The 13,051-nt window shown below is 38.0% G+C and overlaps 2 protein-coding genes across 15 annotated transcripts in view; both read left to right on the top strand.

Annotated features, from left to right (window-relative positions):
• Window positions 1-5,736, top strand: part of LOC118811545 (receptor-type tyrosine-protein phosphatase eta-like) — a 65,135-nt gene extending 59,399 nt beyond the window's left edge. For 2 of the 10 annotated variants that reach the window (XM_036575811.1, XM_036575812.1), the window contains 4 exons: window positions 226-342; window positions 785-945; window positions 2,216-2,351; window positions 2,484-5,736. In XM_036575811.1, coding sequence (XP_036431704.1) covers window positions 226-342; window positions 785-945; window positions 2,216-2,351; window positions 2,484-2,615 — 546 coding nt within the window. In that variant the 3' untranslated portion in view covers window positions 2,616-5,736. The remainder of the gene's footprint in view (window positions 1-225; window positions 343-784; window positions 946-2,215; window positions 2,352-2,483) is intronic. The other 8 variants (XM_036575815.1, XM_036575818.1, XM_036575817.1 and 5 more) reach the window with 6 other exon arrangements.
• A 1,531-nt stretch (window positions 5,737-7,267) lies between these two features.
• Window positions 7,268-13,051, top strand: part of osbpl5 (oxysterol binding protein-like 5) — a 37,522-nt gene continuing 31,738 nt past the window's right edge. The window contains exon 1 of one of the 5 annotated variants that reach the window (XM_036575809.1): window positions 7,268-8,020. Coding sequence is in view for 2 of the 5 variants with exons in the window: in XM_036575805.1 (XP_036431698.1) it covers window positions 8,440-8,502 (63 nt within the window). In the remaining 3 variants the exon portion in view is untranslated. Of the gene's footprint in view, window positions 8,022-8,408; window positions 8,503-8,684; window positions 9,406-13,051 lie in introns of those variants that run through there. The other 4 variants (XM_036575810.1, XM_036575805.1, XM_036575806.1 and 1 more) reach the window with 4 other exon arrangements.

The raw sequence follows: 13,051 nt of genomic DNA, 5'->3' as shown, positions 1-13,051 counted from the left end.
ATGAAGTTTGTTTGCATGCTCCTTTTAGCTGCTATTACGTATTAAGCAATACTATACACGCAAGTCGGTTCAGGTACTAAAAACTTCATATCTCTGGATACCAGGAATATTCACTAGGGATGTCCTTATTATTCCTCTCATTATCAAGCAGCAAGCTGCCTTGAAAAGAAGCAAGTACTCTCAAGTCCTAAAGAGGTCATTTGACTCTAACTTTTTCCTCTTTAGGTTAAATGTGAGAAATACTGGCCATCTGGAACCAAGACGTACAGTAATATTACAGTGACAAACATTTCAGAGATTGCCCTGGAGGACTGGACCATATCAGACTTCACCATCAGGAATGTAAGGCCATTGTCTTCTATAAGTTGTCTTTATTTTCTGTGCTATCTAATGTAGACAGTATTAAAAGACGGCTCTTCTCTTTTATAAAAGAGAATTATTTATGATAATGATTTGCACAAAATACCTACCATGACCACCACAGTCTCATGGTAAAATCCTTAATGCCTGAAATCTAGTCACATTTTGTGCTATTCACCCAGAAATTGTTGCTGTTATGTCAATTTTTTTCTGTTCTGATGGGGTTTGTCATACCATTTGAAAACATCAGTTGCCCTAAAAATAATTTTAATGACTTTAAATCTTGTGATCTTTACATATATTAAGCTTAAGAGCATTTTTGTGTTATTTCATAAATGTACTGTTTGAGAGGCTTGAGGTTTTGCTACAACAGCGATGAAATTAAAAAATATTGGGTCAGAAATAATTTTGAGTACTGTCTTAGGTGAAGACGGCGGAGTCTCGCGAAGTCCGTCACTTCCACTTCACGGCCTGGCCTGATCACGGGGTGCCAGAGACAACAGAGGTGCTCATTAACTTCAGACACCTGGTGAGAGAGCACATGGACCAGTATTCTCGCCATTCTCCATCTGTGGTGCACTGCAGGTGAGCTTAAAATAGAGTGACCAGATATTAATTACACAGTGCAATATGTGACAGGGGGCAGGAAGATCGTAGCATCACACAGATATAACTTCACATACTAGAATACAGATCACATATTTCACATAGGGGAGATGGCGTATACATCCATTCATTTTTGTAGACATGGTGACATACTGACTGCAACAGCAGGCTAATGCTGTGATGTCATGAGATATAGAGAGCACTTAACAGTGCCCAGCGGATGAGATGCAAGCATTGGTGAGATCTTTTCACAAAAATGTATTCTCCTTCTGAACGTCCTCGTTAAATATACATTAACTCCTTTTAGACATTGGGCTCTGGTTTCGTCATACATTCCTTCAAAATAACACAAATGTAGGAAATAGAATGTTAAATGCAGAAAATAAAGCATAATTATGCATTAAAGTGTGCAGAAGTGGGTTCTCCATGGAACATGTGTACTTATTTTTTCACTTAGATAATCAACAAAAGTAATTTGATCAGGGGTGCCTAAACCTTTGCATATGACTGTGTGCACATATAATATTTGCTCAGTATGCTTAGTGCATGTTCTGCAGAATGTTTCAGCAATGACAGAGCATTCTCGCTTAAAATATAGGACAGATAAATGGTTTTTGAGAAGACATCTAAACTGAAGCTGAAGTTGACCCATGCTTATAACCTTCCCATCCTGAATTTATAATATATGAAAAGAGATGGAAACATTTATATTGTTAATTCACCTGCAGTAATATCATATATGCATATATTTTATCTATAATAATTAGAAGTGTAATGTTTAAACCTTTTTTATTTCAGTGCTTGAACATGTTTTTAATTTACATGTGTGTGTAAAAATACTGTACATTTAAAAGTTTTTTTTTTTCTCTAAAAACAAATTTAAATTAGAAAGTGTACTTGAACGTGATGCACTCTTGTTATTTGCTCCCTGTAACATTGCAGATGAATTTGTGTTCAGTTGCAGGAGACAAAGAGTAAATTATGTTCTGCACAACCTTTACCTGATTGTTTCACAGACTGGTTGCCATACACTCTGAAAGATGTGAACCCACCCATTACGAACACTAATGTAATGAGCAAAGCTGAATGAACAGAGAAAACAACATTTACATATAATTTTCAGAACTTTGTGATTGTCCACAAAGTAGCTTATTTAAAGTCAAAACACAACCCTTAATGTTTGTGTATCTTTACAATCATTAGTCTCATCGTAATTCATTTTAAATGCTTCTGTCCCTCACTTCAATAGCGCTGGAGTGGGCAGGACCGGGACTTTTATTGCCCTTGATCACCTAATCTTCCAGATTGAGAGGGAAAGCATGGTGGACATTTTTGGAATCGTCTATGACATGCGCATGCACAGACCACTAATGGTGCAGACGGAGGTAAGAGAGAAAAGACAACAAATACACAGAATACAAAATAAACATGCATGCTTTTCCAGGGCTTTCACCTATATCTGTATAATAACGTACATTTTGGCAGCTTTTTTACATTTTGCTAATATCCATCCACAGGACCAATATGTCTTCCTGAACCAGTGTGCTGTAGACATCATCAAATCGAGGATGGGAACCAATGTGGACCTAATTTACCAAAATGCAGCAGCATTCAATGTCTATGGGAACGTGGACCAACGATGGCATTAGTTGAAGGTGGACTCGAGGTGACATTCACCTTAGGATCAAATCTTGAGGGAAATATAGGTTTTAGAAAAAGCTTGAAGAGCCATTTCATTACTTAGCTGAATGTCAAAGGTGTGACTGTTTCACTGACATAAAGAAATATATTCATATTTCATATAATAGAATGCTGTAAGGGCCTATCTTACATATTTCTATTTACAGCAGAAGATGTGCTTCTGATATGCTTTTCACATATGAGAGGCATCATCTCAGACTATAAAACAATGATGAGGAGCATTTCGAAACTGAAATTTTCTTAGACAATACTGTATATAAAATTCTGAATTAAGAATATATGAAGAGATGGAAACATTTATATAGTTAATTCACCTGCTGTAAAACCTGCATATATCTATAATAATTAGGAATGTAATAATTAGACCTTTTTTTATTTCAGAACTTGAACATGTTTTTAATTTACTTGTATGTGTAAAAATACTGTACATTTGAAAGTTTTATTTTTTATTATTTTTTCTTAAGAATTTAGCTTTTTGCTTTTTAAACACACTGGACATTATAGTAAGTATCTTAAATTAGAAAGTGTATGTTATGCATTCTTGTTGCTTTTGCTATTTGTTCCCTGTAACATTGCAGGTAAATCTGTGTTCTGTCGCAGGAGATTATGCAGTAAATTATGACTTCTTTGTTATTATAAATGTGAAGTGAGACAGAGAGCAGCAGTGGATTTATCATTTAAAGGGCAGATATAGACGTTATGGAAGTAAGGACCTGCAGATAATTTCATCTGACAGCATTTCAGAAGGGTGCTGTATGTTCTATGAATAAGACTCAGGACAGTCAAGCTTTTTTTTGCTAGCTTTCTGGTGAAAAAGGTATTACACTTTATCTCAAGTTGGAACATCCAGACATAATTACTTTGTTCACGTGCACACAAAGTCGGCTCAATGTGAAATGTGCCCTTCTAGGAATACCTACAGTCAGAATTATTCACAACAATGTTGATAATAACAAAACGTCCAAAGCATTTTAATGCCTCTAATAGCTACCTCAAAGAAAACTATTACATAAAATGGTTAAGCATATACTGCCTGATGTCTGAGGTATCTCTTTAAAATAGTTTTGAGATAAGCGTTTGGCCTAAAATCCATTCACGCCAAAAGAGTTACATGCAAAATGGTATCTAAAAAATTCCAGATTTACCTCTATTTTGTCATTATCAACATTACATATAAAACTACATAGATGACACTTGCAGCTTCACTGGTCATTTTGGATAATAAATAAATGTCTATATTTGAGTTGTATACATCACAACTTCAGTTCTAGTTCCAGCACCACTGTTTCATTAATACAACATTTCAAACCTGAATGACTTTTCAAACCATCAAATGTATCTGGAATCAGTCCCAGAACACCTGCTAAACCATTAGATCCTTTATACTGTAATATTAACCCATCAGATACACAAAATACTGTTACTGACTACTGTACACCACCAGAAACCAGTAGACACTTTTTAGGGTTTCCATTATTTTTACATCTAAACAACTGAATTATTGAGATATTGGGAATAAAGGTGGAATTCCTCTTTAAGTGTATCTTCTGATAGACACTGAATTATATGAAGCACAATCTGAGTCAGTTTTCCATAATTGTCACAGCACGAAGATTATGAAATGGTAAGTACACTTCCGATGCTTTGGGGAACTCTGTCATTAGTATATCTGTGTAGGTTCATGACACATACTGTAGATTTGTATAGTTTTTTTTTTAACTATGATTTAAATGTACGTTTTGTTCTGTCACAGATGAGTTTATCTTGCATATGGGCACAGAAACAAAATGCCACCTAGAATGTCTTCTGTACAGACCTCACATGCATTTTAGCTTTACAATCACTGGGTGGCGCCATTCACTCTTGGTCAGTTGATTGAGCTGAACTGTAAATGATGCATTTTGCTGTAGCATTTCAAGAGGTTGAGCCTCAAACTGTAGTGATGTACAAAGTAGAGTAAATCAGGATCTAAGAGCATATAATAGTTTGTTCTTTCTCTGTTAAAGAGATCAAATATCCAGTTAAACAGGAATTGTAATAAAAGGTACTGGAAGTAAATAAGGCACTAAATATTTATATTTTATAAGATATGCTTATGCAATTTTTATGCCAATGCATATTTCTTTCCTAAAGCACTGCTAACAGGCGCACATTGGCTGCCTATCATGTTAATGCTGTCTGTACTATCATGTGATTTGGACAGGCTTGTGCAATATTTTGTTATTAAATTAACATATAAACCATTAAATGAAGCTTTGTTAAGACAAATGTTTATGCCGGTTATATATGTTGAACTTTAACTGTTCATTTATTGTTTTCTACTGGATTTTAAATCCCAATAGGCTGTTTTATTGAACTGTTGAAATTCGAATGGCTTCATTCCAAAATGCTGTATATTCATTTGTAACAATTTTAATGTATAGGGACTTTTTGAAACAAATAACAACTGATGTTAATAGAAAATACGTTTTAATTTCTTTAATAAAGATGATATTAATCATAATATAACATTGATATTTCTTGTATGTGTAAAGCCAAATAACGATAATGTATATCATGAAAAAAATGTAAAAATGGTCTTTAATTAATATGTTTTGCAACGAAACCCTTCATATACTTTCCCCCACAGCAATATGAAGAGGGTGGAAACATTGTTTTTAGTAATTTTAGAGGACAATCTGCATTACAATTTGGAGCAATATGATTTTTTATTCACATAGCACATAACACTTTGCATAATGATTATTTTTGTTTTATTAATATTACTATTATTTTTATTTGTCTGAACCTACCTTACATTATCTTGAAAATAATTGTAATGGTAATAAATGTGTGAGATCTGCAGGAATAGGAAACAGTAAACAAAGCTCTTTTTAAAGGCTGATTGTGATATCTGTAATGAAAACTGGCAATAAATTTGAGTGTATTTTGCAATACCAATCAGATAATGTGAAGGATTATTTTTGCCAATGATTTTTAGTACGGTCTGAAGGCTCTCTTTCAAGTCAAAAATGTAAGAGCATGAGTGCAAGTACTGTTTACTCTTATGTTGGGTAGTTTGAGTTGGTTTAAAGGTGTTAGAGACAAAATAAGAAGTATGTCTATAGGGAACTAGGTCACTTGATTGCCATGTGTCTTGCAAAGATAAGTGGGAGTTGTGAAAAGATTAAGCAATAGGATGTCAGTGTCACTGGGGTAGCCCCTTTCTGCAGGCCCCTTAGAGGCCTGAATGGAAATCGACTTCATGTGATCAAATAAAAATATATTTTCCCATAACTCTGTAATTGGATTAACTAGGACACTATTGGCTATGTCTGTGTTGAGCTGCTAGTGAGCAGTGAGAACGGCTGTGAAAACAATGTTAGACAGTCATATACAATGGACACAATGAAAAAAAACACTTACATAAATATTGACTTGTGTTCACCTATGAAAACGTAGATCCAGATCACTTCAGCTTTGTAAATAATGCACATTTCCATCTAAATATATTCCATATTCTATCCATCCATATTGAAGCAGAAAAAATCAGACGGGACTTCCAAAACAGGCAGAAATGGCATTTTATGACTACTGTGCAAAACAGTTTGAACCTTTTTGTTATTAGTGCATCAAAAAGTGCTTATAGATGAAGGCATTTTGTTGTTGTTAGATCACTGCTCCTCTCTAAACTGAAGCAGTCCATGCAGTAGTGCTACTTGCTAAACTGGCATTTGGTTAAAGGGGAACTCCACAGATGTTTCATAATTTCTGCATAATTAAATGATTACAGTGAAAACACTGCCATTCAGGCTGTTTTGATGCGAAATGCTCCATTCTAAAGAAAACTGCCGAGTCAGAATTGTTCACAGTGGAAGTGATAGGAACCAGACGTCTAAAGAGTTTAATACCTCTCAAAGCTCCCTCACAGAAAGTTATTACATGGAATGGTTAGATAAATGTTACCTCATGTCTGACACATTGGTATATGGTAATTTTGTGATAAAGATTTGGCTTAAAACGTATTTGAATCCATTCATGGCGGAGGGGTAAAAGCAGGGCGTTGTAAGGCAAAATAGTCCCCAGAGAAAACTTATTTTAGATTTATGACTTATACCATCATCAACTTTACATATAAAAACACGGAAGACTCGTGTAGGTTCACTGGTGGATTTGAATAGTAAATAAAATGGCTATATTTGCGTTGTAGACAGCATGACTACTGGTTCCTATCACCACCACTGTAAAGAAAATCAGAGTCTGTAAGTTACTCTACAGCAAACCGTTTTACATCAAACCACTCTGAATGTCTGTTTGCATCTCAAGGACGAAATTATTGAGCATTTTTTTAAAAATGGATGGAATGCCCCTTTAAGGCAGGCAGCTGTGTGAAAGAACATATACCGAGGCCTGTTTTTGAAAAAAAGTTTCATGTATATTTTTAGACTTAAAAGCTCGGTGAAGTGAAAAGTGCGTCTTTGTGGAGATTAAACGAGCTGGTGGTTTACGTTAAGGAGAAAATCTGACGGTTCTGAACTGAAACGCAGAAGAAAAGCCTCGGCTCCCGGGGCGAATCCGTTCCTTACTCCTGTCCGTGTTTGTCCTCTCCCCCGCGCTCCCAGCTCCACTGGCATTTCCTGCCACCGCTCAACTCAACAGCTGGATGCGGAGAGGCAGCTGGATGCGTTAGAGCACCGCTACAGCCTGTTTCACACCGCGCCTACAACCCTGCTTCTCTCCTGTAGCTCCAGAAAAGCGTGTGCTCGGCTTGGCTGTTCTCGCTTTCCTAGCGCTGCTCTTGAACGCTCTGGTCTAAAATTCCGCTGGTCCGGTCGGTCAGGGACGAGGGGACGGACGAGCGCGGCTGGCTAACGTTAACGTACTTTTCGGGGATTCGTGTTTTTAACACTACGGCGGTTACTGAGGAGAACTGGCTAACGAAACAGCTAACGTTTATTCAGATTACTTTTTTTCGCGCTTCACTGTAAGAGGAACTACACGTTTCGCCGACGTTTTTAACCCTCTTTGGACCGAAGGACTTGTACACACAGTATAAAAGCTACACTGGGAACGTTAACCTACCGTTACCCCCCAAAACCAGCGAGCTAACGTTAGTTATAGGTTAAGTGGCTAGTCGACTGACATATCTGTCCTCTCAGAAGGAAACAGACATCGGAAAGGAGTAAAGAGGAGTGAAGTCCTGTTTCTTCCTCCTCTATCTCTTTCTATCTCTCCCTCTCTTAACGCTGCAACGGCGTGGTGGTGAACTGGGATGGAGCCGTTTGGATACGGCTATAGTTAGCTAGCCTGCTAGCCTCGTTTCTGTTTGCAAGGGGCGAAGTTGCAACATCAACATCGACGACAGAGAAAAAAAGGTAAGCTTCTGGAAACACCGACTGCTCCCCAGAATTACTAGCTAGCCCCGTAGTTAGTACATTGTCATGTTAACACGGAGGTTCGTGTCCATTCTGGATTGACGTTTTCGGCAACAGTTGTGCCATTTTCATTTCATTTCACTGAACATTTTAGTGCTCCCGTTAACCATGCTCTGTCGGACTGATCGTACGAGCTCATGCATATATTAGACAAATCCATATAATGTAATTCAGCCTCTCTTACATTTAGGTCAGACCGAAAGGTTGGAAAATAAACCGAGCGATTGTTCCCCCTCAGCTATTCCTCACAGCTGTTACAGTGTGAGAAATAGCTGAAGAGCATTAGGTCATTATTTGGCTGCTCGCTGTTACATGCCAGCAGCCACGTTGCTGATGGACTCGATCTGCATCTCAGCAGATGAAGAGCTTGACGAGGAACGGATTGCGCCCGTGGTTACATCTGTATTTTGCACACAGCTTTGTAAGTCCTCAGTCTGTAGTTCCTTTTACGGGTCACACTGTATTGTTTATGAGTGCGTGTTTATTCCACATTGTTCCCTCAGCTCGTTTTTTCTCAGTGCTGTAAATCCTTGATCGCAGTCCTGTTGACAGTCGAAGCTGCTAATCTGTTGGAATGTGACAACATTTTTTATCAAGTGTCTCGTGTATGTATACTTGAATTTGTAGCTGTGGTCCGTGTTGTAGGTCAGCTGTATAGTTATGTGTGAGGTCTCTGCCTTGTTGGTTTTGAAGCCTGCCATGCCCTGATGACCTCAGCCAAAGTCATCCGATTGCTTGTGATATAAAAGAAGCCAATAAATGGACAGAGTTTGCTCTGGGAGGTGCCGCAGCCTGTGGAAATTGTGATCATAAAGAATAATGAGCTTTGTGAGCAACAATGACCCATAGAGTTAGATATGATATGCCTGGTGACATTTTGGAAACCGTAACTGAAAACAAATTTCCCGCTTCTTTTTCTTTATTATTTCACATTGCACTAATTTTGCATTTCCTGTGCATCTGAGCTTAGCAGATGGATGGAGTCCACTGGGGACTGGCTGGTCAATTGCAAAGTATTTCCTGGATATGAAGCTTTGCGATGTTAACAGGGTCTTCCTCTCTGCTCAGGACTTGGGCTTCAATCATAAACGTACAATGAGGGTGAAGATAACTTCTGCTGAGGTCTGCATAGTTGTAGGATTTTAAAAAGCTGTAAAATTGGATCCCAAATTTCTGCAGGAATGGAGAAGTTTAATGGAGTTGGAAAAGGGCTTGATAGCCCCAAAACACTAGCCTTTCTGGTAACTTTAATACTTTCAAGGGTTTTTCAGGTCTCCCTCAAAAAATGGATTTTAACCTCAAGGGACTTCCTGGTTAAATAAAGGTAAATAAAAAATATGCCCACCCATACACCATGATTTGGTAAAAGAATGCATATTTTCAGACATCAAGGAAGGGAAATAACTTTTGCCTAACTTTTGCCTGCATGCTTTCAGGCTTTGCATCATTGTTTAGTATCCTGACATTACATGATGCAGCCTTTGCAATACCAGAGATTCTAGATCTCCTGATATTTGTACTTATTTAATTTAATAACGTTGCCTTAGTTTGTTCTCCTTGGAAAATCTGAAAAGTCATTTACTGGTCTGGGATGAGAAGGTAGACTCTATTGCATATACTGTAGTCTGCATAAGCACAACTAGCTTTTATTTGTAGATGGTATGTGTTGAAAATAGTGTGTCAGTCATTTAATCAGCTGCAAGTTGACAATTTGTTAGCAAGTTAGCAGGGCAGGAACAGCTGCACTGTTATTGTGTGCATTGGAATGAGGAGCAGGTACAAGACAACTGGGCTCAGCTGTTCAAGTCTTCATTCTATATCAAGGTATAGAGCTCAACCAGTGTTTGGAAAGGTTTTCTAGGCTATTTTTAGGCTGATGACTAGAGACAGAAGGGGAGGGCTGCTGGACTCTATTACTGTCTGACAGCTGACAGGAGCGTTCTCCACCTCCCTGAGTGCTGTTCACTGCAGATAGAGCTTCAGTCACATGATTTCTTTGCTCATCTCATTAAACAAATCCAGACTAGTATACTGTGTTAGTATACTTTTTCCATGGTGTAATCCTTGCTCACCATGCCAGTCTCCCTTTTCCAAAGTTTAACCCCAATGCTATGAATCCTCACTCTTGTAGAGAGTCTGCAAAACAGGAAATGACCCAGCAGCACTGTGACATTGTGCTAGAGATTAGGATGCCACAATTAATCGCATCTTCATTTGTAGATTGAATTTCACGCAATTAGTCAGTCATGAAAGGCTGCAATAAATGTGAGTAGTTTGTTGACTGCATCATAGCCGACAGCATTTTTGGCAGATCTCTAGAGTGATTTGAAATTGTAGGCCCATATGTTGTTTTATGTACCAGAAATGGTTGTCATTCTTTTTACATGAGGCTTTTCAAATTTCTCTTTATCCCAGGCCTCTGAGCTCTGTTCTGATTGGATGGCCTATTTTGTGTCTTATTCAAAAAGCAGTCCAAACTGAAACATTCCTTATAAAATTTGAATAGGTGGGGCTTAATTGCTGTAGGCTAAATAGGCACTTCAGTGTACATCTATGCACTGGCTTTCGTGACATTGAGTTCAAAAAGGGTCTTGTTTTTCAGCCTAATTCCCATATATGGACTGTATGGACAGATATGAAATTTGAACAGTGTTTAAATAGCACATTAAACTCTTAAAAAAAAGTGACCAACATTATTTTTTCCATGATATGGGCTATTTAAAGTACTGATATAAAACAAAGTTAAAGTCACATGTATAAAATAAAGAATATTTTTCTCAGAAATGCCAGAGTAAACTATACTCTCTGAAGACATTTGCAGTTCTAGGCTGGGAGATAAAGAGGCTACACCACAATGTCCTGTATTATCTCAAGTCTGTGTCATGAGGGTAAGAATGGCTACTATTGAGTGATGAACAGTGAGACGTCTGAGCAATCTTCCTGCTGTGTCGCTGAAGTGGGGGAGAAGCTGATATGCTTCTCTCATTCTTTATTCATCATTTAGGCTGCATAAGAAAAAAAATCAACAGTAGAGACAGTTCTGCTGTGTGCAGCTGTTTTTACATTGTAGCTAAAATCAATAGTCTTTGTTTTTTTCACATTTAGCCCATGCTTTCCTGCCGCAGAGCCTTCTTTTTAGCTTTTTACTAATGTTTGGATTTTGGTTCTGTGCCTTAGAGTGGTGCTAATTCTTTACTTTGGGGAGGTAATGGCAGTTATGTCTTATTTGTTTTGAGTAGGAGAAAAAGGAGTGGTCTGTTTGTGTATGTGTGTGTGCATATGTGTATACCTGCATGTTTGTGTGCATTCACGTGCTTATGTTTATAAGAAAGAATCTCTCTCCTTGATCATACCCTTGAGGGTGCATGTGCTGCAAACAGTATATAAAAACAAAGAGAAAATGAAGGGCTTGCAGGTCATTTTAACTTGTGCCATTCTGCCTTTCTTTTTTCATCTTTTCTATATAAAGTACTGCCCATAATGTCTGAATCAGACTCTATTGATTTAGGCTATAATTGAGGATTCAATGTTGTTGACTCAGTCTCTAACAATAGAGCAGTCTGACTCGGGTACGCTCCACAAGACTATATGGCATCACATGCTTCAGGCTGTTTCTCCTGAAGTTTCTCCTGATCTTGATGTAGGCCTGCAGCCTTGAGAGGCAGAGAGGCAGGAAAACGCCCTGCCCTAGTTTCCCACTGTTCCACTGAGGCTGCAGTACAGCCACAAGACTCTCTGTGCTGCTGCTGCAGTAATATGAGCGTGCATGCGGTGTTCCACATCACAAAGAAGACCCAGGCTGAAACAGCAGGAACAAATGATGTTAGAGCATCAGTGAAGCCTTCACTGACAGGATTGTGACTGTAAACCTCAATCATAATTTTCTAGTTAAGTACTTAAGTACTTAGAATTTAATGTGAAATGCAGAGATGTGTGGATCCAGTTCTTTTACTCCCCAATTCAGTCCAATCGGAGGCCAGTTCTAGTTAAAACAAAGATATTTTGAGCATTTGAGACGTGTAACAGACATTTATTTGGCACATTGTTTACTTCATATTTTGTTGTTTTAAGGTTATTAGACACCAAACATAATGCAAAAAAAACCCATATGAAAATGCAAAATATTAGGAAGGTTTGTTTTGTCATTGTTTTGTTTCCATCGCGAAAGAAGCAATTAAATGGACAGAATGTCTTCAAGCTCCTCACACAAAGGGGCACATGGTGACATTGGCTAGGCCATTTTGGAAATGCAGAGGAGCATGAAGAGTTTAACCCCATTGTTCAGGAGGTGAAACTTTGAGCACATTGACACGTAAGCTGGATGTCTGTTGCTGCTTTTGGAGATTCTAGCACCAGGACAAACTAAGTTACACACATGTTTGAATTCATTTGATGTCTGAGTAAATCGCACAGACATATTGTGCTAGGTGTAATAAGGCGTGATTCCTTTGGTAAAGCCTAATTATGAGTAATATTGAATAGGCTGTTAGCTTGTTAGTTGTCCAGATCTAGTTTTAAGCCAGGTGTACTCTGTGCAATTTTAGAAACCTTGCTATTTGGTAACAACTCACACTGTACATTTGACTTGCCCATTGTGTACAGACAAAGCAAACAATTTATATAGTCACACTGTACGAAAACACAACCTGATTAACTTGATACAATGTGGGTACTCACACTGCACATGAAACGGACCAGCAGACAACTCTGTCTCTGGACAATTTCCAAGAAAACGTTACACGCCTGAGTACAAAGCAAAAACATTGGCTTGAATCTCAAATGACTCCCTGCTCTCTGCATAGTACACTATGTAAGAATTTAAATACTGGCTCCTGCACCCAAGCAGTGCATAGTATGTCTAATAAATAGCTTTTGAGGATTCAGCCATGTGTTCACAGTTCCACTGTGGACAAATTGTGCAGTATTTGAATGTAGAAGCTAGAATGTTATGTCTGCCATACTGTGCACTG

Source organism: Colossoma macropomum, unplaced genomic scaffold (genome assembly GCF_904425465.1).
Source record: "Colossoma macropomum unplaced genomic scaffold, Colossoma_macropomum, whole genome shotgun sequence".
Classification (NCBI taxonomy): Eukaryota; Metazoa; Chordata; class Actinopteri; order Characiformes; family Serrasalmidae; genus Colossoma; species Colossoma macropomum.
The sequence above is the reverse complement of the archived record's forward strand: the minus strand, read 5'-3'. Positions and strand labels throughout refer to the sequence as shown.